Below are 27,855 nucleotides of genomic sequence, written 5' to 3' on the forward strand. Positions count from 1 at the left end.
AAACCTAAAATAAAATAAATAAAACTTCCTATGACATCATCGATACAGCAACAGTGCACTGTAAGCACAACCTACACCCACAAAAATGAACCAATAGAATATCGGGATGTACGCGTTATTGACCAATCAGAAGTCTCGACGTTGGCTATTCTGGTTTTTAACCTGACCTGCAGGCGTCTCCAGTCTCGTCGAAATCTGCAGCAGTAAAAAACTGTTAGCTTCTCTTATTTGTCGTTATGACACAGTGGATGTACGTCGTTGATGCTACTTTCGCCATGGCCTCTTTTTTCTTTATCTAGCGGAAGGTAAGACCTGAGACGACGTTAATTTCCAGCTCGTTAACGGCAGCTGTTGATTATGTGTTAGTTAGGCTAGCTGCTAAGGTTGCTAACGATAGCAAACAGCACTTACATTTTCAAACCTGTGCCCTTAAATTTGCTTTTGCCAACTCTAGGTATGTATTTCGTTGCCAAGTTTGAAAATACTTGCGATGGCTTGATGTGTAACATTATCCTGCGTGGACATTGTGAGCTAAGACTTGCCTAATTAGGTGAAGTAGCTGTTAGCTTCTGAACAGCTGGCTAGCAAGTTAGTCATCTGGTTAACAAGAGTTATGGTGGGAAATATGGTCTCTTAATCTTATTCTAATAGAAAAATAAGTTAATGTTTTCAACACCATAGGTTTCTAACACAGAACCCGACAAAACTTTGAATGGTGTGCATACAACACTTAAAACTAAGCAGCTCATGCTATTTGGCTAACTTAGCCTGTTACATAATCATACTGTTTCCTTAACATTAGAAACCTCCCATACTTGTTTTAGTGTGCTGTTTTCATTATAATATTAACTACATATATGCAAACTAACAGATGCAAAGTTTAAATTTAACATTCAAGGCTTATTGCAACAGACTATCAGATAGCTTTCTAGCAAACCTGCAAACTCAGCTGACCTGTGCTTGTTAAGTCTGTAAATAGGTTAAACATACGTTTGTCTTGCAGTTTTGGATCTCATTTCACCACTGAATCCTGCACACAAAGCTCTACTTGTATTTTGTTTATGTGAATGTATGAATGTGGGCCGTTAGTACAGACATTACACATGTCCCCACACAAATTGAAACAGAAACTCTTTAACCTGTTGTAGTCTCATAAATATGTTACAGTGTTTACCTTTTTTTTTCTTGGGATCCATGTTTTAATAATGAAAAATCTTTGCAACCTAAAGCATGATATACCTTATCCGTAAACTCTGGGAAGAGTTCATTTGTGCTTTAATGAAGGTTCTTGACCATTCCTACTGCCATTTCCACATCACCTTAAATTATCTTGATGCTTTGTTGAAAACTTATATAACAGCATATACTAAACTTTTGAAATGACAAATCTGTTTAGGCTGAGTAAACAGGCCGTCATTTTGTTTTTATGTCCTCATGAAAACAATATAAGACAGCTTCCTTCATAAATGAGACAAAATAAGTGCATTTAGAAGGAATTAATAGACTTTTGTTTTATCCTGTCATCAGTAAAACAATATGCACATTTTAAATGCTTCATTAAAGTTGTACTGCACATATAAATCTAAAATTTGCAGAACTTACTCCATAGTCTTGTGTATTTAGGGACCAAAGTAAAATGTCTTGATCCAGTCTTTGGGAGTGATAAATCTATAACTTAATAATAGTCTTAAGAAATCCAAGTCTGTGCAAGTTTTGAAAAATACTAAAATTGATGATGCCACAATTTCTCAGTGTGACCACATTAAAAGACTGATTTATGAATAGTTTCTTGTCTGATGTCCACATGAAGGGTACAGTGCTGTCCAGACCCAGACACTGTGTTTTACACGAGACATGGAGCTGGATGCAGTACAATGAATGTGCAAAAGGAAATTCTTAATCCTTAGATGCTTAAGTGGCTTAAATGACCTAGTCAGTTTATTTTCTTGCAATATCTTTGCAGTGAAAACAAGTTTTACTTAAGTGCTAACCTGATTAAGTTGATGTTCATTATTGCAAACGTTTATGTTGATTTTCCAATTTAGCTGACACAAATATTTAGAAAGTAATATAAAAGTTCTTATTAAAGTGATATTAAAATAATATTTGTTCAATCAATGCCAGTGTTTATATGGATTAGTACCAATTTATGTTGCCTCGTATACAAGTATACAAATACAGTGATATTGCTTTAAATTATTTATTGCATAAGAAAAAAATGGTGCCTGGGTATGGTCAAGAAACACCTTTGAATCACCAATTGGATTTCTTGAACTTTCTAGGCTATATGTTATAGAGGAGACTGTATGAGTAGTAACATCAAACACAAAAGCATTTTTGGTATGATCATATTTAAGTGATTTTCAAAATTTTCCTTATGATTTGCACACATTTGTTTATGTTGCAAATGTGTAAATGGTTGATCAGCACTTTTGGATAAAATACCTGTACTGCATTGTTTTTCACTGGTATCTCTTTGCTTCTCTTCCTCAGGTGCACTCTACAATTATGGAGTTTTGAAAAGAAAAGTTAGAGTTTTGGGGGGAAAGGGTGCCTTTCCCCTCAAGTTTGATGGTTGGACTGCTGGTCAAGAAGGTCAGAGGGTTGTTGAAATTGTTGCCTTTTTTAAATTATTAAAGAGTGAACTATTTTTGCAAACGTTAATATGTGCAATTTTGTATAAAAAGCACAAGAGTTTTTGTATTTATTGAATTCTTGATGCCATTGTATACTACAAGCACCTTAGTTTGTGCTCAATTCTTGGTTGAAATGGTGGACTGAAACAAGTCACAGAAAGGCTCTGGAGTTGCTAGGGTGCGGTGGAACCTCAACACAAGCACAATTCTAGCACTCCAAACCATTTCTGCCTTTAGTTGACACATTTTTTTCTTTAATTCTTGAAAAGCAGCTCGGTTATTTTAGTGGCAGTGTTTTTGATTTGTTACATCACATCGTATGTGTTTTTGAGTTTGTTTGTAATTTTGGGTGGTGGGCTGTCAAAAGGACCTTGTAATATATAAGAGAGGAGAGTTCACTGTGAAGATTTGGTGGAGTTCAGGATGAGTCGGGCACGGCTGGATTGCACCCCCAAATGCCGCTCACAGCAGCATGCACATGAGGTGGTAGCAGCGCTGACAAGTGGCTCTGAGGGGCAGCTGCGGGCGTTCTTGAATTCACACTGCCACAATGCGGCCACTTTACGCGATGCCTTTGGTCGCACCACCCTGCACATGGCAGCTTCTTTGGGAAAGAAGGCCCTGCTGGAGTGGCTGCTGGAGAGTAAGAGTGCTGACCTGACGGTGAAGGATAAGGAATCTGGCTGGACTGCTCTGCATCGGAGTGCTTTCTATGGACAGATCCACTGTCTCATATCGCTGGTTAAGGTGTGTATTTAATGTGCATCACCAGTTAATGTGCTGTCTAGTTGTTCAAGGTGTTCTCACTATTTAAAGGTCCAGTGTGTAAGATTCATTGAGATCAAGTGTGAGATTTAGAGGGATTAACTCTCAGAATGAGGCTGAAATGGAATGTAATATTTATAAGTGTTTTAATTACTGTATAATCACCTGAATATAAGAATCCTGTCTTTGTTACCTTACAATGAGAGGTTTATATCTATAGGGAACACTGGTCCTCTTCCATGGAGGACGCTGTGTTGAACTGCCATGTGCCTACAGTAGCTTAGAATGGACAAGACAAAGGCTGGCTCGTTCAAATTGCATGACCAAATTAGTAATACACTGCAATAATTTGGAAAGTTACGTATGGTGCCATAAAGGAAACATTAAGAATATTCCTTACTAATGTTCTAGAATTAGATGTACCTAACTTTTTTCCTTGACGTTGTTTTAGCATGCTGGAATCCTCTCCACCCAGGACAAGGAGGGCCTCTCTGTCCTAGACCTTACAATGAAGGATCGACCATCACATGTTGTGTTCAAAAACACAGGTAAGAAAAGCTGGCATCATGCCTTTGTCATTTTAATGATGTTTCACCCTTGATTAGCATTCTATAAATGAATCCATTGTTGTATTGTGAGCCCAATTGTCCCCTGACATCACACCTTACCTACCCCCAACTGCTCTCCCCTTTTAGTCTGTCCCTCTTTACATGAGAACCCATTGGTATTATAATTACAGACTTACACTTTGGGTTTTTCAGACACACTCCCACTGGTTTCTCAGACGCACTCCCACTGGTTTAGCACCTAGTTCACATTTCTGATGAAATTTGCATTCTAAACCTCCTGTGATTTCCTGCAAACTGTGTGTAACCTGGCAAACAACTTGACTCCAGCAGACAGTACCATGTCACCAGGTTGTGAGGCTGTCTCCGCTGTGCAGTGAATAAAGCTTATCCAGAACCAGCCAAGATCTTAGACCCGAAAGAATATTTTTCTTCAACACTTGCCATTATGATTTGTGCTTTTCACAAGACTTAGGAAAGGGGGTTGTACCCACTGCAGATGAACTGGGTGTCCTCCTGTTATGTCTGGCTTACCCTATTTTATCATTCAGTTTATCCTGTATTCCATTGATCCCTTTAAATCCTTTGTAAATGTCTATTTCATATTGACTTTTTATATTCCCATGTGTTTCTTTTCTTAATGCATTTTATGTTTTATGTAAAGCACTCTGAATTTCATTGTAGTTTAAAGGTGCTCTACAAACTTGAGTTTTGCGGTATTATGTTTTGTGATACTGTAGTGATTCTCAAATTCACTGTATTGATTTTTTTTTTTTAGCTGCAATTCTCCAGCCTTTGGTGGTCACAGTTTTCACACTGGGAGACTGAAATTTGACATTGTGGTCATGTATGTGTGTATGTGTGTATTCATGTTGATGTGGATTAGCTAAAAGGGGGCATGGCAGTGGCCTCTAACAAAAAGGTGCATAACTTCTGAGCAGATTCAGATAATATATATGACCAAACTCATGAACCGATTGTTTGTTTGTCTTGTGGGAGGCGACATTGGTTTGTTTTAAGCACTTCTCGGAGTCATCATTGGACTAAACAGAGTTAAGTTTTCATCAGTGACAATTATCATAACTCATGATCTGTTTGTCATAGTGCCTTGCAGCAGATGTCACTGGACTTGGCAGAAAGTTTTTTTTCTACTGGGGTGACTTATTCCCACTACTTATACCTGAGCCACAGAAGTCGGTTGTTTGCGTGAATGCATGGACACGTGGATGCATGCACATATGTATGTTGCAACTATTGCAAATTTGTGCTTACTAATTTATAGGTTACATGCAAATATTTGTGGCAGTGTTGTAATCTATTCTGACCCATTTGACTCTTTCACTCTAACGGAACACTGTAAACTGAGACAGGAAGAAGTAAGCACATGTCTTTCCTTTGCTCGGATTGCACAAAAAGTAGAGACAGTTATCCTGAATTTTGATTTTAAAAAATTCAATGTATGGCCTTGCTTACAGCATTGCAATATATGCAATATTTTGAATCATAACCCCTGTATTCTCTCACCAGATTCCTGCCAGTACACAGCGCTGTAAATAAACTTGCCTCTTAATGGGAGAAAAGACCAGTGGTTAAATCAAGCTTCAGGTGGAGGCAGTGTTGCAGCTGAACTTGTAACTGTATTTTTCTTCTCATTACAGACCCAACTGAAGTTTACACGTGGGGAAACGATACTAATTTCAGTCTTGGGCATGGTAATCAGAAGAGCAGACAGCACCCTGAGCTTGTGGATGTGTTTGCCAGGACTGGAGTTTACATCAAGCAGGTAGGTGAACAACACCCTGCTGTCTCAGCTCTCCAGGGAGCAAGAAGCTGTTTTTCTACAGCATCAGGGCTTCCCTTCACTGAAAACCACACTTGCATGTGTCACACCGGTAATGGCCTCACGTTCCAACTCTGTGCCAACATGTGTTACATAAAAAAAAAAGCCAATGCACATGGGTACTTGAGATAAGACGCGCCACCTGGGTAAACCAGCAAAACACTCCCTCCCCAGAGTCTTGTATTACACAACCTTCTCCTCAGGGTAAATCAGCATTTGTGAAAAAAAATAAATTTCCTTAAAGCATTGCTCATACTGACTCATACTTTCTGAACCCAGAGATGTCCAAATGTTGGTTATGCTTGTGAGTTTTGTATTGCTCTTCTGATATATGAATGAAATTAGTCGTCGTATAGACACGTGACATTCTATTATTAGGCATGCTGTAGTAAACCATGGGTATTCTTTAAAGAGAGTTTGCATTACTTAAGGTGGGGTTATATGAAACACTTGCTGATAGTCAGTGTATTACCTACAGTAAATTCTGGTTGACACACCCCCAATTTAGAGAAGCAGAGATGAACACCAGCACCAAAGCGGATATGGCTGACCAATGTGGATATGGTCAGCAAGAAAAGGTATTTTAGACAGACATCAGTTTTAAGTGTACGCAATAGTTAGAATATTTTCACATTTTACCAGCAGACTGCCTTGTCTGTCATGAAACCAAATATTGCTTTCTCTAATCCAACCAAATGCAGCTGGTGAAGTCAATAGTTTTACTTTGCAGAACACAGTTGCAGGTCTACTGCTGCGTCAGTCTTTTAATTTGTTGGTGTTATTGTGCGGCTAATGCAAATTTGACCTAACCTTTTAAAATGCCAAAGCCACACAATAACACAAACAAACTAACAGATAGAGGTAGCAGTAGACAGGCAGCGTAATGTTTTGTGAGGTCAAATAACTGATTTCTCTTATGGAATTGTTTTGGAGAGAGCGATATTTGGCTTTACATAATGGTGATTTCCCATCAGAAAATCTTTTTGCACAGCAAAATGTTGGAATTGTTCTAAATATAGCATACATTTAAACTGATATTGTTGTTTTTAGTTGGACGATTTTGTCAACAGAAAAGTCATTTTTCTTTCCCACCATGATAAAACATAAAAATAAAATTATCTAAAGAAAGGGAAGACACCATCAGTAATGTTGAGGGCAAAGGGCATAGTTGATGTGACAGGCAATGACTGTTCAACTCTGGCTTGCACTGTCTGTTCATAATTTGTGACTTAGTTGAGCCGTTCTGTGCATGGTTAATCCATGACCGGCTCTGCCAGCATGGCTACAATTTCATGCATTTGTCATGTGGGTGCTCTTAGTGTGATTAATATAGCTGCTGGCACCAGTGCAACCACCCACCAGTGATGTGTGTACACACCAGGTGCTTCTTATAGTAGATTAAATAATGCAGAACAACCATGTTAAACATGTTGTCATTTTAATCTATTCTTCAGACTTGGCATTTGTATGTGGTTTGTGTATTTGTTAAACTATGAATCAGAGCTTTGTGTCACCATTTTATTGATGTATACAAAGGAAACCCTATGTTTGAGTTGTTCTTTTTCTGCCCTGCAGGACTTGTCATGCAGAGTAATTTCATAAAGCCTAGTGGGGGACAGATGGATCTGATTTCATGACCACACAATGACCCAGTGGCACTGCGTATAGTCTTTGTCTTCTTAGCCCAATCCAGCAGGTGCCAGAGGTTAAATATTAATTCCACAATGACATGTTTTTAATTAAATGAACCACACTGGTGTGTATGCATGTGTGTGAATGTCCACATCAATGTGATACTTCGGGAAACATCTCTGCGCTCTATTGAAAGCTTGAGGGGAGCAATGTATTAGTAATGATGTTTGCTTTTCCACTTGTGCCCTGGCCTTTATTGGCACAGTGTTTTACTATCACTACAAGAGGGCTTGGCCCAGGGACATGGAAAGAGATGCATCACAGCCTCTGCCATGAGGTCAACATTATAATGACAAGAGCCTTAATCAGCACAAACTTAGAACAAGATATGTTGTCTTTTAAAGCTGAAAGCAAAAACTGAAAAGACACTATTATGTTCATGTTTAATTGGCGCTTCTCCCCTGTAGGTGGTCCTGTGCAAGTTCCACTCTGTGTTCCTGTCTCAGAACGGACGGGTCTTCACCTGTGGGCATGGACAGGGAGGACGACTTGGCCATGGAGATGAAGAGACTTACCTGGTGAGAGTTGTTATAGGTTACCTTGGTCCAACAATAAATTTTGAGTTCATTTTAATTTTCTTCTGAATTATAATGTATAATTAACCTTTAAAAGAGAACCATTCATGATCAGTGTTTTAAGTTGATTAATGGCCAACTTGGCTCATTAACCATATATTCAGTTGATCTCAACAAGCTTCTAAGTTTTTGCATGCAGGGAATGTGAAAGAGATGCAGTGTTTTGGGAAGTGATATCCACTTCTCTTTTAAAGTAAAGAGCTAAGTGTGTAGGATGATGATGACGATGCTTGAGATGACGATTGTCTGTTAGGAAAAATTAATTTATGTTAAGGGGGGTTAAGTTGAGGCTGTGTTTACTTATCTGTCATGGCTCTAATGTCCTGTTAGTAAATATTAATTAATCACTTACAGCCAGTCATGTTGTCCCCCCACTGATAAAGACAGAGGTTCCTCCCTGACCAGAGCCACAAACTGAAAGCACAGAATGTTTTTTGACTTCATGGTTAAATGCCTAAAGCCACTGACCCTGGAGATTAACGTCTTCAGTTTCACTGTCTAAATACTATTTCTAAAGTGTCACTACTCTGAAAAGAAGTGTTGCTCTTCCCTTTTATAAAGACTCTGTGCCACACAGTAGTTCTTCAGAGTAAAACACTGTGCCATCTGTCTTGTCTTTTCAATGCAACACTGCATTGACATTTAGACAATTAGTACTTTAAAAAGTAACAGCAGCAATAAAACTGTATTTCACACTGTGACGGCTAAATTTAGAAGACTAAACAGACCAACTACTTATATTAATTAAAAAAAGCTTAGATGCAATTATTTTTAGGAATCAAGTTACTCGAGTTTCTACAGAAATCATCTCAGTCCTAGTTTTGATTGACACTGTTGTGGAGATGTTGTTTTAACTATATATTTACTAGTGAGGTTGTAATTTCCAGTGGGTCTGAACTGTTATTGAAAGGTGCTTCTTATGTCTTGACCACCCCATTTACAACAATGAGGGTGGAAGAATATTAGAAACCTACTTCAATAAAATGCGGTCCATTATAGCACCACAAACTCTATGACCTGAGAAAGAAACATACAGCTGACATAACACCACGGAAAATTGGCCATTATAAGCACTGTAAATTTAGAACGTGGATACAGAGATAATACTTGTCACCAGGATCAATTCATTGTTGATTTTGGTCTTTTCATAGGATTTGTTTACAATGCGAAAAATATAGACTATGATTAGGTTTGTCCTTTTACATTAGCTGTACAACAAACAGCAGGGCTCCTGCTGTGACGGTGCCATTTGAGTGACTGCCAGTAAATAACTATAAGTTAGGCAATATTATACACAGGGTATTAGCCTGGTGCTAAAAATTTGGATGCTTTCTTGACTAAATACAGAAGAAACTCTGCAAACTCTTTAATACCTTTTATTGGTCAACCCCAAACAGATGCCATCGACAGCTGAGCAGCGAGCTCAGTTTGTTCTGTCTAATCTCTCATCATACCCTCCTTCTCACTCCTCCCCACAGGTTCCCCGGATCGTGAAGAGTCTGCTGTCCTACCGCTGCTCTCAGGTGGCGGCAGCTAAAGACCACACGGTGGTGCTGACAGAAGAGGGTTACGTTTTCACATTTGGCCTCAACAACTTTCACCAGCTAGGCCAGAGTCCTCCCCCCGCCTCAGCACATGTTCCTAAACAGGTAGGAGGCAGCAGGGAGGCTAATGGAAACAGACTGCTGACATTTTGTAGTACATGTAACGGGCATAGTTTGTGTGCTAAATGAAATTCTCCCATTTCGGTGAATGAAATGACAGTGTAGCAGGACTTCTTCAATCTTCTCTCTGCTCTTTTGTAGTATGAATGTGTCTTTCTTTGATTGATCAGTACCTGTATGTTAAGAATTATAGTTGACATATATACTGTATGTTTAATATATGTATGTGTGTAGGTGTTCTCCAAGATGCTGAAAGGCAGGACTGTGATTGGAGTTGCAGCTGGAAGGTTTCACACAGTGTTGTGGACCAGGGAGGCAGTCTACACAATGGGACTCAATGGAGGCCAGCTGGGTAAGTCTCAGCATTGAAATGTCAGCAAAGCCAGTGCTACAAGAGAACTTTAATGTGATTGAACGGTTGTGGTAAATGTGTATGTATAGTGTAACCACGCCGGAGTAAAGACATTTTGCTAATCTTTTCAGCAATACTGAACTTGTTCCAGTGGTAGAATTGGTACAAATTTTTATTTACTTCTGTAGGAGACAGGTATGAGGAGGAGTTAAGACCCTCCATCATATCAGAAGTGGATGACACAAAAGGCTGTTATGTGATTTTACTTGTATTTTTTTTAAGCACATGGTCAGTATTAAACTATTCCACACACACTGCATATGGGCATAAGTGAGTCTAACATGTTTTTTGTCTTCCTTTGTGTGTTGACCTCCAGGTTACTTACTGGATCCTAATGGAGAGAAATGTGTGACAGTCCCCCGGCAGGTTTCAGCCCTGCACCACAAGGATATTACCATCGCGATGGCAGCAGCTAGTGATGGAGCGACAGTAGTCGTGACTGAGAAGGGGGACGTTTACCTGTTGGCTGACTACCAGTGCAAGAAAATGGCTTCAAGGTGAACAGGATAGTACAACTTATTGCACTGCAGCCATTATTAAGACTCAGTTGGCCTTATCTATTGATCCCTTTTTTCAGTTCGGCTTCGCACTAAACTCCTACATGAGCCTCAGGTTTTAGCCGACCTCACCCAAGTACTCTCAATATTCTTCCATGTGTATAAATCTGATTGACATGTACCGCCTTTTCTAGAACAAATGTCTGTTCTGCATCACCTTTGGTATTCTAATCAGACCTGCTTTGAATGGCAGCAGATAGTAAATTATCTACTTAATAGGTAACAGTTACTTTATCTTTTTCTTTGATTTGCATAGTGTAGTGCTGCGAACATGTGTTTGTTGGAAAGGAGAATGGGACTAAGTATGCGCCTGTCTGTTAAATAACACCACCTTAGATTTACTGGTAACACTTTGTTGTAAGAATCATTAATAAATGGTGAATTGATAGGTAATTAAACCTCAATTAATTGTTATTTTACTGTTAGTAAATATTGAAAAAATGTTGAATATGTGTTGCAACTTTACAATAACTATCCAGATGATGAATGTCCTCATTCCCAATCTGCTGCCACAAATATGGCAGCTTGGTCAGTGGACCTGTACGTCAAACTGTGACGCTGTAGGTACCCTTCTAGCCTCAGTTTTGCACATTCAGTGCACTGCAGTCTAGTTAACAATAATAAATATGCAGTGTATCCAGGTATACTTTCAAAATAATGGCACAAAAAGGACATGAGTAGGTTAAGTAAAAGATCATTTTGGGGTTGGAATAATTACACTGTCATGTGCTCATGTACATAAGACATTATAATCATCAGTTGCAATTTTATAATGGCCACCCAAGTAATGTTTATAGATGTGTCATAAAGTGTTACACATCTGGTCTGTTACTCTATGTAATGATTCTTAAAGGTTTACACATTTACAATTTGGTAATCATAAACAAATAATATTATTTAGTTACAGTGAAATAACTATTAACTAAACTTTAATGAAGTATCAATTTAGCATTATTTAATGATGGCTATAATAAATGGTTACCTATTTACCTGAATGCTGTGATTGTCTTCCATAGATGAAGTTAATGAATATAGTATATTTATATTTGAATGTGACACTTCATATTCTTTGGTTGTGATTGGTCTCTTTCAGGCAGCTGAACATCAAGAAGGTTCTGGTCAGTGGTGGTAATCTGGACCACCGTGTGGTTCCACAGATCCTGAATGAGGGAGGAGGGGAAAAGGTGACCATCTTGGCGTTAGATGAAGCTGGGAGGGTAAGTGCATTTAAAAAAGCTTTTCAGTCTATTGTTTGGGCACCTGCTGGGGAGAAGCATTACTTAATAATTTGGGACAATACAACTGTAGTTTAGTCTCAGTCCTGCATCAGTTTCTAAATACGAGAGAATGTTTAACATTGTTATTTTTAACATTGCCTTTACTTCATGTTATCTAACCTATGGTCTAAGTAGACAGTTATACAATCCCAAACCAAACCTACCTGTATGGGGTCCTATGGATGAAAATGGTGACTAAGACTTGTGTTGTTGTAACTCTGCTTAAATTTGCTCCCTCCTCCGTTTCCCCTCTCTCTGTCAGGTGTTTTACTGGCGTTCCCGCGGTAGCTTGGTGAGACGGTGCCGGTGGGCGTACGGGCGTGAGGTTTTCATGTCGGACATAGCTCTCAGCAAGAACGGCATGATGTTTGTGACTCAGGAGGGAGAGGGCTTCAGTGGAGTGTGGGCTGGAGAAGATAAGAAGTATGGGGAGAAGAAAGGTGAGGGATTTAGGAACACAGTATATTGAATCATAAAGTTGACGCATGTTTTGCAGTTGATAGTTACAAAATATTTCAGTAGTTTTAAGTGGTATTAATTGTTGCTTATTTTGATCTGATATTAAACTTTAAGACTGTGTAGCCATTTTTGAAAGTGAAATGTGACCTTAACATTTTAATTCCAAGTTTATTAGACATAAAAGAGCAGCACAAGTGTACAAGGATAAGAATAAAGAGCATAAACAACATTAAATTAAATGGGATTGGCTAAAAGGAATAATTAAAGCAAGTCTCTAAAAATACATTTTAATTTTTTAAACTTAATTTTTAAACTTAATTTAAAAAGAATGTTAATGTCATTTTTAATAAATCAGATTTATATGCTGTTTTCAGAGGTCAGCGTGGAGGTTTGTGGCCATTCAGATGCTGGCACAGTCTTCGAGCGAATCCGACTGGAGAAACTCCCGTATGTCCACAGAGCTGTCAGCATCACCATGGACTCTAAAGGCCGAAATTTTGGAGTGCTTCAGTCTGACCCCAAAGCAAGGTAGGAACTCTCTCCCGAACCATAGAAAACGCTGCTCACAATATTGTACTTATGTAAGTATGTAGAAAATAGACCTGAAGCCTAAAAAGTCGCTTTGGGACAAGTTACACATGTGAAGTGTTGGTGAACTGCAAGCTGTTCTGCAGCCAGTGTTGACAGCTGCATTGATTAAAACTTTTAAGTGGGCAGGCAACTCAAAACAGAGGCTTAAAAACATCCTGAGTAAATAGGGTGTTCAAGCTACAATGAGTGATAATTGAACTGGAGGAAATAAATCTATGAAATCATCATAAGGTGATTTTCACAGAACTGATGGTGTGAAATGCAAACTTCACCTATCAGGTTATCCCAATCAGTGGATAGAAGAGGCTAAATAATCTCAAACAGAGGATGAATCATCACATGAGATCTCATTCATCATTCAACTGTAAATCATTACCCAAGTGGGTAATGTTTCCAATTTCATAACATAATTGAAATCTGCTTTTTATTGCCCACAGTAAGGCAAAAACATGGGCTTTGCTATCCTCGTGGCTCACTATAGTGTAACATCAAGAATGTGAAGAATTTGAGCAGCTAAGTAGGAAAGGGGGGAAGAGCGTTTGGAGAAGTTATAAAGAATATCTAGTAGATATAAAACGTATTCTTATCTTAAAGTTAAAAAACAACTCTGCCATCTAGAGGCGGAAACCTGTTTCTGAAGAGATTGGAAGCAAAACAAAAAGACTTTAAAAGCATCATCTCCCCAGGGACTTAATAATGATTTACCACTGAATGTTCTGTTGGTACATTTAGGCTGGTTGAGCATAATGCAAAACAGTGTACTATTTATCTAATCTGGTTGGTTTTAATTGTCTTTTATTTTTAGACCATTTCCCTACTGATAATATGTTGCTTTATTGGAGCCAGTGTTACAGCATGGAAGCCATTTTCTTTTATTTTACTCCTGTTCCTTTAACAACATATGATGATGTTTATACATTTGCTGTCTCATCAACATTGTTATCTTGTTATGAAAAGGTCTGCCATCTATTTATGTTGATGCTTTCTATTTAAATAGACGCCTGGCCTTTTGAAGATGCATTGCCTTCAGTCTAGTTATCACTTGGGCGTCACAAATGAAACTCGTTGTGTTTTTGTTCTTGATGTTTGTGTTCCAAATGTTCATTTTTGATCATCTGAATGATTCTTTTTATCTTTATTATCTCACAAGATACAGCTAGAAAACAGAATGTACATAATTCTGACAGTTAATCAACAAACAACTGAGTACTACCATTTCTGACCCCCTCCAAAACAGTTTGCAAAATTTAAACTAGCCCTTTGCCAATGCACCTGTCAAACAATAATCAGTCATAACACTATCTTACAGTTTCCATTGTACTTTGAGTTTGTATTTTCAGAGCAGTGGGCTTTTGTTTTCAGGATAACAGGCTTAGCTTTACATTGGCAGATAATTGACAGTTATAAATAGCTGATCATTTTGCAGTGTAGGACTTGTCGTCGCATGTCAGCGTCAAATATGTTGTCCCTGTTAGCTTGTGTCCCTGCAGACAATCTGCCTGGGCTTTGACTCTGTTGAGGAGGGGGAAAACAAATCACTTCAACCATAGACTATATATTAAATAGGGATTCAGCCTGTTTAATATACCATTTAGGGTCTTACATGTTGCTCCTTTAAGTCAGAAATAAGAAAAAAAATTGGTCTACCATTTTTTCTTCTGTATAGTGACATTAAGTACTTTTCCCACTGGTGTCCATGTTTCAGAATATTCTGTCTCATTATCTTGCAGTCTAAAGGCTACCTTTTCCAATTTAATAATTTCTGTTGCTTCAGTAAGCCATTCTTTCCGAGTTGGTTTATTTTCAATTATTTATGATTGCATTTTTTATTTGTCTATACATAATGAGAGGAAAAGATTTTTCTGATTGTCTGAATGATTATTGTACAATTTCCATCCTGTCTTTAATCCAGCTTGTTTGAGATTCCCATCATCTCTGCATCCTCCTTCTCTCAACATTTCCGGTGTCTCCTGGATGAGGCGGATGAGATGGACAGCATCCATGATGTGACCCTTCAGGCCGGTGATCGCACCTTCCCAGCCCACAAGTACATCCTGTCCATGAGGTCCGAGTTCTTCCGGAAGCTCTTCATGCCCGACCGATGCGGGGTAACTGATGAGGAATTTAATGGAGAAGTGAGGACGAGCGAAGATGCTGTGGGCTGTGACTTAATCATTTTTGAGAAGATCCCAGCGGACATGCTTGAATACGCCCTGCACTTCATCTACACAGACTCCTGTGAGCTGCTGGAGCACGGGGCCCAGGTGAGAGTCTCAGGGCCCTTGAAGGAACAAAACCAGGTGAGAAAAAAACCCCAAAACAATCTGTTAATGTTGTTGTGTTAATCACTAGGCTTCAATGTGTTGTTTTATGTACTTATTTTTGTCTATACAAATTGTTTACAAAGTGTTTTCTTTAGCCACTGAAGAGTTGTGGTTATTTCAAGAAGAGTGGTCTGCTGTCTTGTTGTGTCTTGGCCAGGATTCTGAGCAGGAGAAGCTTATCAGTGGCCTGCAGGACTTGGACCTGAGAGGTCGTTCAGCGCTGGACGTGTACCACTCCCTCCCCCCTACAGCCAAAGGAGACGGTGACAAGGCCAAGAGCAAGAACGCCAAGCCTGGCAGGAGGAGGAGAGGAGGCAAAGGTGACAAGACCAGGGCCAAGGAGGGAGGAGGCAACCCTGTGAAAACCTTACAGGGTGTTGCAAAAAAGCTGGGCCTGAGAAGCCTGTTTGCACGGTGAGAGATCAAGTGTACCCAAAACCCTGAGGCAAAATAAGATTTAGTTTAATTTCGTATTAATCATGCTTTCTTTGTTCCTCAACAGACTGGACGGAGTCAAATATGAGAATGGAAAGATCAATGTTATAAACAGCAAAACTGGCCTCAAACCCATATTCTTCCAGAAAAAATGGTGCGTATTTGAGTGTATATTACAGTTTTTCTCAATTGCTTTGGCTTTTTTTTTTTAACAGTCTTAACATTCTCTAAAGTTTAAGTCCAATTGACACAACTGTTTCATGGGACATCACAGCTCTATTGCATGTCTGCTGGAGGTTGCACCTCAGCCAAAACATTTTGTTCATGCTTCAAAAATGTATTTGTGTAGAAATGTATTACTAGTAGGCCTACTGTAAACAGAAAATACACCTTTGATCTTTCATTTTAAGTCTTATACAGTAAACAGAAAATTACATCCATGCCACAAAAACAAAACGCAGCAATGACAAAACTTGATAGTTCAGGCAGGTTCTGACAGATTTTGATCATTGATTGGACCAGTTTGCGTGTGATGTCTCAAACAATGACAAGATGTGAAGAGTTTAACAATTTCACTGAGAACCAACTCATAGGTTTTGGTCAGCGAGCCATGTGCAAGTGGTTATTGTGCAAACTGTAGATAGTTCTACTTATTCATTTGCACACATTTGCCAAAACGTGCACATTTGTTTTGAACGATTGAGAAAAATAAAATGTCTTGAAAAAAAAAAAAAATCTCATTTGAGAATTCCAAGCTAAAATAATGAATTGGACATAAAATTTAAGATTTTCTGATATCTCATCTTTTTGTGTCTGCACAGCTCCCACCTTTGTGATGTTACTCTGAAGTCTGAAGATGGGAAAGAGTTTCCGTGTCACAAAAGTGTCCTCTGTGCAAGACTCGGTAAGATGGATCCACACAACAGCAAAGACACAAATGTACAGATGTTCTCTTCATTCATAGTAATAGAGAATAAAAGTTGCTATTGACCTTTTGAATAATGGTCTCCTGTGTGTTGAAGTACTTTTTTAAAATTTGGTTTGTGTCCATATTCTCTGCAGAATACTTCAATAGTATGCTTGGGAACCCCTGGATTGAGGTATGCCAGCTTTTTATTTCATACCTCATTATATAATTGCACTTTGGTGGACATGACCATATTGGTATTGTTAATGATGATGTCTTGCGCCCCCCTCAGGCCACATCCTGCACTGCACTGGAGATGCCCACCAGCTCAGAGATTCTGCAGGTCATCCTCAAGTACATTTACACAGATGAGTCTCCCACCATTAAAGGTAGCTTTATGCACTTTTATGTTGGACTGGCAGCACATTTTGAATTGCTATTTTGAATAATGTTGCTAAATTTGCAGAAAACAGTAATAAAAAGACACATTAACAGGACTTATCATTGTCTTTCTTTACTCAACAGAGTGTCTAAATGTAGAGTTTGTCTGCAGCGTGTTGGTTGTGGCCGACCAGCTGCTAATCACACGGCTGAAGGAGATGTGCGAGGTGGCCATCACCGAGAACTGTAAGTTGAGTTTCTTTTCTTTTATACTTCCAGCCAGTGTCAGTTTCTTTGCTCTTATTCCTGCTTCTTTTATTTTGAAATAATTCTACACTTACTTCATGAAAATTACAGTTTGATGGGTTTTTAGGTCAGGAGCAAAAAAAAGTTAATGTACAGTGTAATGTACAATAATAAAGTCACCAAGACATTGTGACAGAAGTTTTGTGCAATGTGAATTCCTTATTTCCAAAAAAATGCACTTGAGGCCTGTCAATATCTAATACATATGACTGAGTTGACTACAGTGAGAGAAAATTGGCAGCAATGTTGGTGTTCTTCTAATTTCGCTTAATAGTTAAGGTATGTGCAATGAAGTACAATGAAGTGACGGTTTTGAACTGATAGTGAATACATTCTGAAGGTTAGTTACAGGCTGCTGTCCCTTCATGTTATCCAGTTTCTTGAGATATTTGATCTGGTGTTTTCTTAAATATCATCTTTTACTTAATTTCTGCATGATGTGTCATCATGCATTGGCTGTTTTATGTTGGAGATTTCCATTTTCCAGTTATATATATGATGTGAATGCAGCACAGTTTTACAAATGAATTGAAAAGGTTTACTTTTCTCTTCACAGTGACTCTGAAGAATGCTGCTGAGCTGCTGGAGTTTGCTGTTATGTACAATGCAGATCAGCTTAAACTTTCCTGCCTCCAGTTTATTGTGCTCAACATGGCTGCCATGCTGGAGTCAAAGTGAGAATCATAACAACTAACCCAGTGTGCATGCTGAAAGATCTTTTATGAATTCATTCATTGCATTTCAGTATTTTAATTTTGTCTTTTAATTGTTTATTTATAGCTACACCCCGTAGTACACTTTGAAGACAGTGCTATAATGAGTCTCATTACAAGTATTACATAACTCCAAAAGTGTGCATTAGTCCGATTAGTCTTGATTATGTGTTCAGGAAAGTTGTGGACATCAAGATGTGATATGTAGCAGGACAAATACTTTCCCCAGCAGGAGAGAAGTAAAAATAACTTTTCTCATCTGTATGTGTGTGTGTCTGTTTGCCCCTTTGTTTTTGTGCTGCCCTCAGAGCACTGGATATTCTTAGTGATGAAGTGCTCGTGGAGCTTTCTGCAGCCTACAGGAGGATGGTGAGTCACCCCGCCTCACCCCAGGCCTAGAAACATCCCAATCTCTTCACCACTTTGTTTGTTTAGTATTTGTCTTTTGGCTTTGATCCCCCCCCCCAATAACATAGCAATTTAAAGTAATGCTGAGAGACAGCTTCAAGGAAGTGCTGAAGTGAATTTTAATATGGCACTAGTAGCCATCAGTTTACAGAGTAAGGGCTCCCTAGACTCATTACTCTGCTCTGACTTTAAAAAAAAAAATCAATCTCTTCAATAGTAGACTTTAGCCAAAAGACACTATTGTTACTCTTGTTTTTTCCTTATGTAACTTCCTCTGACACACTCACCATGGTTTCTGGGGAATGTTCAGAAATACAAATGTGCCATATAAATAAATCTAAATACTAAAAAATAAATGTCAAACATTGTCATTTAATTTGACTAACAATGTCAGAGCAACTGTGGGGGAACTGTAATTTTCTCTTGCAACGTCTGTTTGGATTTAAAAATTATTTTTGTTTTAATTTCAGATCCCAGCCATGCATAAGAGGGTTATCACTCCGTATGCTGGTGCTCCAGACCTCAGTGTGTATGAGGATGAGGATGTGGAATCAGCATTCAGCCCCAAACCAGAAGAAGAACTGGATCACTCCTGCAGGTACTCAAAAAGAAATGTTCACTATCTCTGTGTTGACTCTGGCTGCTTTTGTTTTCTGATTTGGCTGAAGTTCAGTGTTTTGTATTTTCATATCATCTGTAGAAAAACATTGCTCTCTGCATGTGGGTGCAGACCAGAAAAGAGCTGTGACTTCTTAATGTATAGACCTAAAGTTGGATAGCAGCTAGCCTAGCCAGGTTATCTGCAAGTCCTTGCTGTTTCCTTTAAACTTCTGAAATGTGGTGCCCCAAATAAATGCATGCTAATGATTGTACTCCAGGGAAATCCTGCTAAAGAAGGCCAAGATGAAGGCTAAAAAGAAACCAAGGCGACGCACTGACAGCTCAGGAGGCTACACTCTCTCTGATATCATTCAAAGCCCTCCTGCTACAGGTATACTTACACAAACACAGAGGATATGTTGTTTTGAAATATTAATATTTAAATACCATAATTAAATGCTATCATTCATCCACACATTATGAGGGTTTTTTTGTTGTTGTTGTTGTTGTGTTCTCCTTTCAGAAGTGTTATGGGGTAATAATCTCACTAATACACTCCCTCTTGTCTCAGTGGTCCCCTTGTCCCTGGTGAAGTCGGGCAAGGCAAACTCTACAGAGTCCCTGCAGGAGCTCCTCACATCTGACTCAGAGGGCAGCTACATGGGGGTGGGCAGTCCCAGAGACATGCAGTCACCAGTCTTCCATGACAGAACTGAGGTGAATGTCTGACCGTTACAACAATCACATGCAGTCCTTTTATTTTGATGCAGGCTAAATATAGCTGATTATGTGTTTTTTCTTTTTATTATGACAATTTTTTTTTAGTTAATTATAATATTTGACATGCTGGCTACTGTCAGTTCATCATAAAAACTTTATCAGAAGTATAAACACAAGTATTACTTGGGGTGAAGTTATTCATCAGCTATTATGTTACATGGAGTTATTGATTTAATGCTCAAAAATGCAGGGGGTGACAGGTAAAATTGTTTATCATCTTCAGGATGAGAAGGCTCTCATTCAGAGGCTAAAGACCCCACCCAGCACCCCGACCTCCCTGAGGAACTGTCTCCCAACTCCCGCCAACTCTGCTCCACAAACCATCCCAAAGGTCCTTCCCTGGTAAGATCAACTTATTGAATCTATATTTTAAAACATCCTCTTTCTGCTTAAAATCTTGCTCCTCCTGAAAATACTGTAGGTAGAACTTTCAGAAGGAGATCAGTGGTTTTAATTTTTTTTAAAAAGCAGGTTTGAGATTTGATATAAGATACCCTGACCTTAACAACAGACCCTGTATCCTCCCACTTCATTTTGATGAGGGGGTTGAGAGAAAGAAGGAAAGGTTTTTATGCCTAGTTAATAAATTAGTATTGAAACTTGAGCTGTATGTGTGACTGTGTTATTAAAATCTGCAGTCCTGCACGTCCACCTCCAGTCTTGGATCTGAGAACTATCATGGACATGGAGGCCAACTCTCTGCAGACCCTCGGAGTGACTCTTAAAAGCCCTGGAAGGTATGAGACGTCTCTCTGTATTTCTTCTACTTGAGGAGATTATTTAAGAGGCAAATTATTTACAGTGACCACATTTCAATGGTGATCAATTAGTGACTGATTGTCATAGAATTACACTTGTACCATTGCCTAATTTATAAAATGTGATGCTTCATTTTGCCCTGTTGCCCAGTCTGAAGGAAAGCTGTACTGCCACATGAATAAACGGTGTTTCTTCGATGTTGTTCACTTGAGCTAACAGTACATATTTTTCCTCCTGCCTGTCAGCACCAGCATTAAGCACTCCCCTGTTCCTGCTAAACTGTCCCAGAAGCAGAGGAAGATGCTGGCAATGGCCAGCAAGGAGGCCAGTGTGGAGTCTACTGCATCCAAACCAACCCCCACAGTCACCCCATCCAAAAGCAGTGGGAAGGCCTGGTGAGTGAGCCCAAATATGAAGACCAAACTGTCCACCACTCGAAGCTGTCAAGAAATGACTTCCGGGTCCCTCTTGATGAGTTTATAGCAGCAGCAGTTAATTTTAAAGTGGTTACAATCAGTGTTTTTGTATTAAAAACAGATCAGATGACTCAGTGTTTGATGTTAGGGTCGCTTGGAATCAGAGTTATTGTAGTTTTGCATTTTTCTGAAGTTTTTATTTTATTTTGTTTTTAATTTTTGTTGTCAGTTTAGATTTTGTTAGTTTCCAGGGTGGGTTTACTTTGTGGCAAATGACCCACAGTCATGTAGATATCCCATTTTCAATAAACATGTACCAGTGCCTCCTCATGCTAGCCGTGTTAACAAATTTGACCAAATTAACTAAGACTAAAACTAAAGGCATTGTTCATATATTAATATTTTAGATTTTTAAGTTCACATATCTTTACAGTTAGTTTTAATTTTTTTTCAGAAAGTGTTTTTTTTTTTTTTTTTTTTTTTAGTTAACTACATTAGTTTTAGCTTTTAGTTTAGTTGTAATTAAGTATAATAACTTTGATTGAAATCACAAACCCACCCCTAATTCTACAGAGGACTTTATTATCTTTATTATCTTTCCTTTTTATCTCTGGCAACTTGACAGTTTTTTCATTCTCAAGGCTCTCATCAGTGTCATGTCCTGTTGCAGCATGTTTCCTAATAAATACAATGTTACACCACCTGCCCAGCAGCAATTGGCATTCAGACAAAATAAGCAAGTAACTGGTGAACATTATTACACAGTATTTGTCAGCTAAAGATACAGAATTTTAGTGGAGACCAAAACACAGCTAAAAAGAGAGTAGATATTGAACTTGCATTCTTCAGGTGGCCACAATTCCATGACTGCTTAAATTTTTAGCCTGGATGATATGAGACGAAACTGCAGGTAATCACTGTGAACTAACGTGCAGTACACAAAATTAAAGGCGATAGATGCTAAACAAAGAATGGGTCAGAAATTGTCTGTGTATTTAGTTATTTTTAAATTGGAACTGTAGCCTGAAATAAACATTATTCTACATCCCACACAAACGGCATAAAAGAAAATCAGAATGTCATCTGATCTGCGACAGAAGAAAGCCAGAATTTCTCAGCCCTTACATAAAATTTATATTAGTGACAGAGTTCTGCGTGTGTCAGATAGTAATTGTGTGGTCTGATGCTGTCATTGTGGGTAGAAAAATCTGCATATCCACTCAAGAGAGTTATAAAAGCCGATCCCTTCTCCAGGAATTAAAAGTGGGCTCTAGCCGTAAAAAAAAAAAAAAAGTTGTTTCTGTTGACAGTAAATCCACCCTACCAACTCCCCTGCTTTACATTGGAGATGCAGCAGGTCTGCATAGGAGGTGTATCAACAAAAGTGCAACCATTTTTTACTTTCATTCTAAATTAATGGTCACACATGCTTTCCTTCCTCTGTCTTTTTTTTCCTGCTGCAGGGCAACAGCAGTCCAGTCTCCACCCTCCTCATGCTCATTTCGGGCGCTGCTGGAGGAGGAAGAGAACCGCTTGATCAGAGTGAGGCAAACAGGAGTCCAGAGGGGCCAAAGTGCCCAGTGGTTCCCCGTCACTGCTACTCCTGCAGCCAGGAGGGTCACATTTAAATGTACCGAAAGCAGCGGGCCAGAGAGACCCAGTGGGTGAGTGTCTATACATACAATGGAGTACAAACAAGATTGACTACTGTTCTTTCTGCTGTCTTCCACTTGGTGGCACTGTTGAGGTGTCTTCATAAAACTGCTGCTCAAAAGGTTTTTGAAAATCAGCAGCGCACACACACACACACACACACACACACGCAAATTGTATACACAAGATAAAAGATACCACATTAACTTAAGAGTGATTTCCTCAGTTCTAACTAATCTCATTATAAAACTTAATCTAATCTAATCTAATTTAAAAATAACTGAATTTTTCACATCCTAATTCGTCTTTCATCAGATTGAGAAAATGCTCAAATACGAAACATTTTCAAATTTTTTTTTTTTTTTGGAGCTACTTGGTCTTACCCAGTTTTTGATGTCAAGAAATAAAAGGGGAAGCAGCGAGGAGTATTTATAGAAGCCTGATTCTCCAGAGAAGGGAAAACATTTTAAGAAGAGTTGTTAGTCTGACTGGACAACTTGTCGAATGTAAGTGCTGACAGACTGGATGTCTTCCCGTTAGACAGATAGAACGAGGTGTGACGCTCTGGTCTGAGTGAGGTGAACAGCTCGAAATGACCCAGTACAGCTGGGTTGACCTGCTGGCAGACACTGAGTCAGCCTGACCTTTACAACGTCCCCAGACAGCTGGACAAACACGGCACACACGCACAGACAGCAGCGTGAGCTCCAGTCAATAAATATTCATTTCTAGTTGAATTGCATTTGCAGTCATCCATAAAGGCAGATTATCTTTTTATTGTATTTATCTTTGATATAGGTGTGTGTGTGTGTGTGTGTGTGTGTGTGTGTGTGTGTTAGGGATGGACAATATAACTTAAAATTTATATCACTGTATTTTTTGCTGTGATAGTTTTATATCATGGTATTACTCAAATAATAAGGCAGTCATCTCAAAACAGGATTCAATCTTTTTTCACTCGATTGACAATGTTAAGTAACATATCTTGATGATGAAAAAAAAAAAAGATCTGTTTATTGGCACTAAATAGGAATGAAAAAGAAGCATAGGCTGTATGTGTTGGGAGGAGTAGCCTGCCCTGTAATGTAGCTTTAATTAGTAAAAATAATGTGATTCATTTTCAGTTAGAGAAGTATGAGAAGAGCTGGATTCGGCAGATCAGCAGCATGTATTTAGTAGAAAATCCAAAGTATATAAACATAAGTAGAACAGTCAGTGTACCATGGGGCATGTCTATCATTACAGTTACATACAGCAGCAACAGATGCACATACTGGGATGGATCACAGAGCAGAGAGGATTTTTCCTGTAACAACAAAGCCAGCTGAGCTTGAGTTGCAGTATGAAGCTGTACAAAAATCAATGGGATGTCCAGCATGAACCTCCTACTCCGAACATTAGGCCTCAAAGCCAATTAAGTAACCACATAATTTTTCTTGACTGTCCCTCAACAATACATTTGTCCAACATTGTCCCTACCTGTTACAATACAATAGATGCTTGAATTTAACGTGGAAATTATAATTAAAAATAAAGGTTTTCCCCTGGAGATTAATTTCCTTGGATAGTGGAGGCATATTTAGACTTTTGTGTTTGTTCCTGCAGCCAACAACAGGGTCATGCTTTGCTTGTAATGCTGTCTACATGTTACCCAATCTGCATGTTGTCGAGTTTGCTTCGGCAAGGAAAATAGTACTTGCTCAATGTAACTCCAGTTCTATGAGTGCATGTGTAGCCCTCTACCAACATATTATCACAGTAAAACACATTAGTTTTAAGGGCTGTTATAACTCAAGTGGATGGTGGAGTCCACACCACAACTATAAAACTGCAGTCCACTTGAGTAAGAATGATTTTACAACAATAATATGATCAAACATTTATCACAGTAATAATGGTTTTGCAAAATCTGTATCTGTGATGAAACCGGTATACCACCCACCCTTACAGTGTGTGTGAGTGACAAAAAGAAATTAAACTGTGGGAAGTAATTTCAAGCCTTAACAGTGAACTTCATCTTCCTCGCCTCTTGGAAGTGCGTCTCTTTTATCTAATATCATTCTTCCTGTTCTGTATGTTCACTCGCGCTTCATGCTACAATCTCCAGAGCCGACTTCTAGATATTAAACAGCTGTGTGAGTCACTCTAGTGAAGCCGTTGATGTTAATCAGTATTGATAAGGGCAGCCCTCATGTCACAACGGATCATACAGAACAGGGAGCAGGTTTCAGGTTCCTCTTGGTATTTGGATGAGCAGAGAGACGGATGAGTTCAAGGCTCAGGAAGCAGCGGCAGCCTCGTGAATTCTCATGTCTGCCTTCTGGGATGCAGTTTCCACATCCCGAGTCAGAATTAATACAGATGCCTTTAAAAACCCTTTGATTGAATGTCAGGCTTTTTCTTTTCTCTCTTATGTCTTCTCTGACCATTTCCAGAGGTGTCTCTTGGCCAGATTAACACACACACACACAAACACAGACTCCATTTTTCATATGACTTTAACATGCATCATTGTGAATGATTAGGAATGTTTTTGGCCACATTTATAACAAAACATCAATGCAGTGCGTTTCCATCCTCACGTAACAACTATGAAATAGGAATCAGTTGAAGTGCACAAATCAGACTGCAGGGAGCTCATGTCAGCTGTGCGACATGTCATATTTCACATGTCATGTCGAATCGATGTTCAGGGTCCTCCTGGGATAGGAAAAAGCAAGACAGGTTGTGTACTTTGTCAGTCAAAGAATATAAATATTCCGAGAGGAAATGCAGAACACATGCTCTGCTATCTATTTTGTTAGTTTCATTGTTGGCATATGTAACAACAAATGTATAGCACAAGACGTTAGAGGTAGGAATCTCTTGGCACCTCAGAATTTGATTCTGATTCAGACGTGTAAATTTGACTATTGTCCGTATAATCATGATAGGAAATGTTGTTTTTGTAAATACTGTTCCTTCAACACTACAAATTTAATTGACCATCTTGAGAGCCGCCTTTCTGAACATTATTAAGAATTTGTCAAGTACAAAGAAAAAACAGGCACCGGTGGAAACGCCCTGTCAGCAGTTTTTGTTAATCAGTGGATGTGCATATTTTGAAAAGCATTGTATTTTCAGAATCAGAAATACTTCATTGATCTCCGGGGGAAATTTTTCTGTTACAGTTGTTCCCATTCAAGTATAGATGTGTGTGTATATATAAACATATAGAAATTATTAATTAAACAGTTGAATTATTACACAGATTATTGTATTTTTATTTACATATTGCATAGGTGAAGCTGTAAATATAATTTAAAAAATAATTGGCTTTTTCTATTATGTATAATTTTTTCATATCTGCATCTACCAGTGGACCATCAAGATAAGAGTAGGCGTAACATAACATGATCATATCTCCATCATATATCTATACCAGATATTGACAAAAATCTAGTATCTTGCATCCCTGCAAAGGTCAAGAGCTGCCTCTATATTGTATAATCAAAATATATTTTCAGTCTTGTTTCGTAATCACATAAGAGGTTTGTGAAAGCCAGGTGGACAGGCGGCCGTTTACACACTGGAGCTTGTCAGTAGTAGTTGGCTCAACCAGTGTCCACACACTGAGACTGTTGTTGCTTTCACTATCACAGCACAGACACTGATAACCCCTCCTCTCTTTCTGTGTGTCACCCCACCCCAGGCCCTGGGTGCTGGGAGCGGTAGGCAGCCCTCCCCCCTCCCTGGTGACCTTTGCCTCCATCGTGGAGGAGGAGAGGCAGCAGGAAGCGGCGCTGATCCGCAGACGAGAGAAGCCGCTGGCGCTCATCCAGGTAACTCGCCGTGTCTGTGCGCGTTAGCGCTCACACACTCACCCACACGTACACACTCCTGCTATGACTAAATGTATAGATTGTGAGTGGAAAACAAAGTGTTTCAGGGAGGTATGGCCACAGCATTCGTCTCCTTTCTGTCTTTATCTGGCAGACTTTTTATCTAATGAGTAACCCATTGTGTACTGCGCTAGTGAGAAATGAGGTGCCTCCAGTTTTGTCCTTTGACAGCCTTCTCTGCTCGTCTCCAGCTGTTGCCAGGCATCTGTCAACGCCTTCACAAACACTTTCTTTTCTCTTGTGGCTTTCTGGTTGCCATTATGTAAAACACTCATATTATCATTAAGCTCTCAGTGTCAGCATTTTTTCTTTTACCCTCAAATGAAGTGTGGTTTTGTCGCCCGCAGTATCCCCGTCTTGATCTTCTTTTCCTGTCATTTTCTGTCCTCGAAGGTCGAAGAGCGGGCAATCCAAGACCTCCTGTTCCATTATATGGCGCATGACAACCCTGACGAGCTGATAGTGGTGGAGAGGTCCTTCAGAGGTCCTGTTGCAGTCCCAACCTGGAACAAACACTGATCTAAAACAGCTTAGCTGCTACATACCATCAAAGTGAGAACATCCCCTGCAGTTGTCAGTCTGTATTGTTGGCAGCATCCCTAAAAACATCATCAGATCCATCAGTCCATGATGATATGCACCTCAAACTAATCCCGCCAGGTGTGGGATGGTCTAATGCAAATCTATACTTGTCTCTGCAGTGTTACTTTAAGTTTTATTTTATTGCTGCTCAACATTTTGTGCGTATGTGTGAAAGAGAGTGACTGGGATTGCTCATGCATGTTGTTTTTTTCTCTCTACGACTCATCTACTAGGCAAACCAATAATACGAAAAGTAATCAACTTTTCCAAATAAATGTCATTATGTGAAGTTAAAGTTGCCAAAGAAATGGACATGCTCAAGCCACAAAGTGGGTCCAAGCTACATCACCTCGAGGGCTTATGTGTGTGTTACATCAGTGGAAGCTCTCAATGTGATTAAGAAAGTAAGAGTGCCAATTAATCAACTGTGGCAGAGCATCAGCTGTACTTAAGACGTAAATTGAGCTGTTTACCAAGGCAGTACATTAAGTTTCTTTTTATGGCCCTTTATTTCTTCTACATACTCACATCTTCTTACGTCTGACTGATCGCTTCAGCTGATTTGCAGTGACATGGTAACCTTGGTGAAGTCAGTAAATGTGTGCATGGACTCGTTTGCAAAAAAGTTGGGACCATAAATAAAAACAGAATGCAAATATTTGCAAATACTTTTAAA

General features: G+C 39.1%; 1 protein-coding gene across 1 annotated transcript; it reads left to right on the forward strand.

Moving 5' to 3' along the window:
- The first annotated feature begins 150 nt into the window (after window positions 1-150).
- Window positions 151-27,855, forward strand: ibtk (inhibitor of Bruton agammaglobulinemia tyrosine kinase). Its single transcript, XM_084726123.1, has 29 exons — window positions 151-305; window positions 2,494-3,383; window positions 3,853-3,949; window positions 5,626-5,750; window positions 7,907-8,017; window positions 9,553-9,723; window positions 9,973-10,090; window positions 10,467-10,647; window positions 11,801-11,924; window positions 12,247-12,424; window positions 12,818-12,971; window positions 14,947-15,334; window positions 15,516-15,772; window positions 15,861-15,947; window positions 16,615-16,697; window positions 16,856-16,893; window positions 16,993-17,089; window positions 17,226-17,327; window positions 17,944-18,061; window positions 18,409-18,469; window positions 18,979-19,106; window positions 19,387-19,499; window positions 19,680-19,825; window positions 20,112-20,230; window positions 20,527-20,625; window positions 20,893-21,042; window positions 22,527-22,727; window positions 26,408-26,537; window positions 26,991-27,855. The coding sequence occupies exons 2-29, from the start codon at window positions 3,060-3,062 to the stop codon at window positions 27,114-27,116; spliced, it is 4,026 nt and encodes a 1,341-aa protein (XP_084582249.1). The 5' UTR covers window positions 151-305; window positions 2,494-3,059; the 3' UTR covers window positions 27,117-27,855.

This window comes from Lutjanus erythropterus, chromosome 9 (genome assembly GCF_056507025.1).
Source record: "Lutjanus erythropterus isolate fLutEry1 chromosome 9, fLutEry1.hap2, whole genome shotgun sequence".
Lineage (NCBI taxonomy): Eukaryota > Metazoa > Chordata > Actinopteri > Lutjaniformes > Lutjanidae > Lutjanus > Lutjanus erythropterus.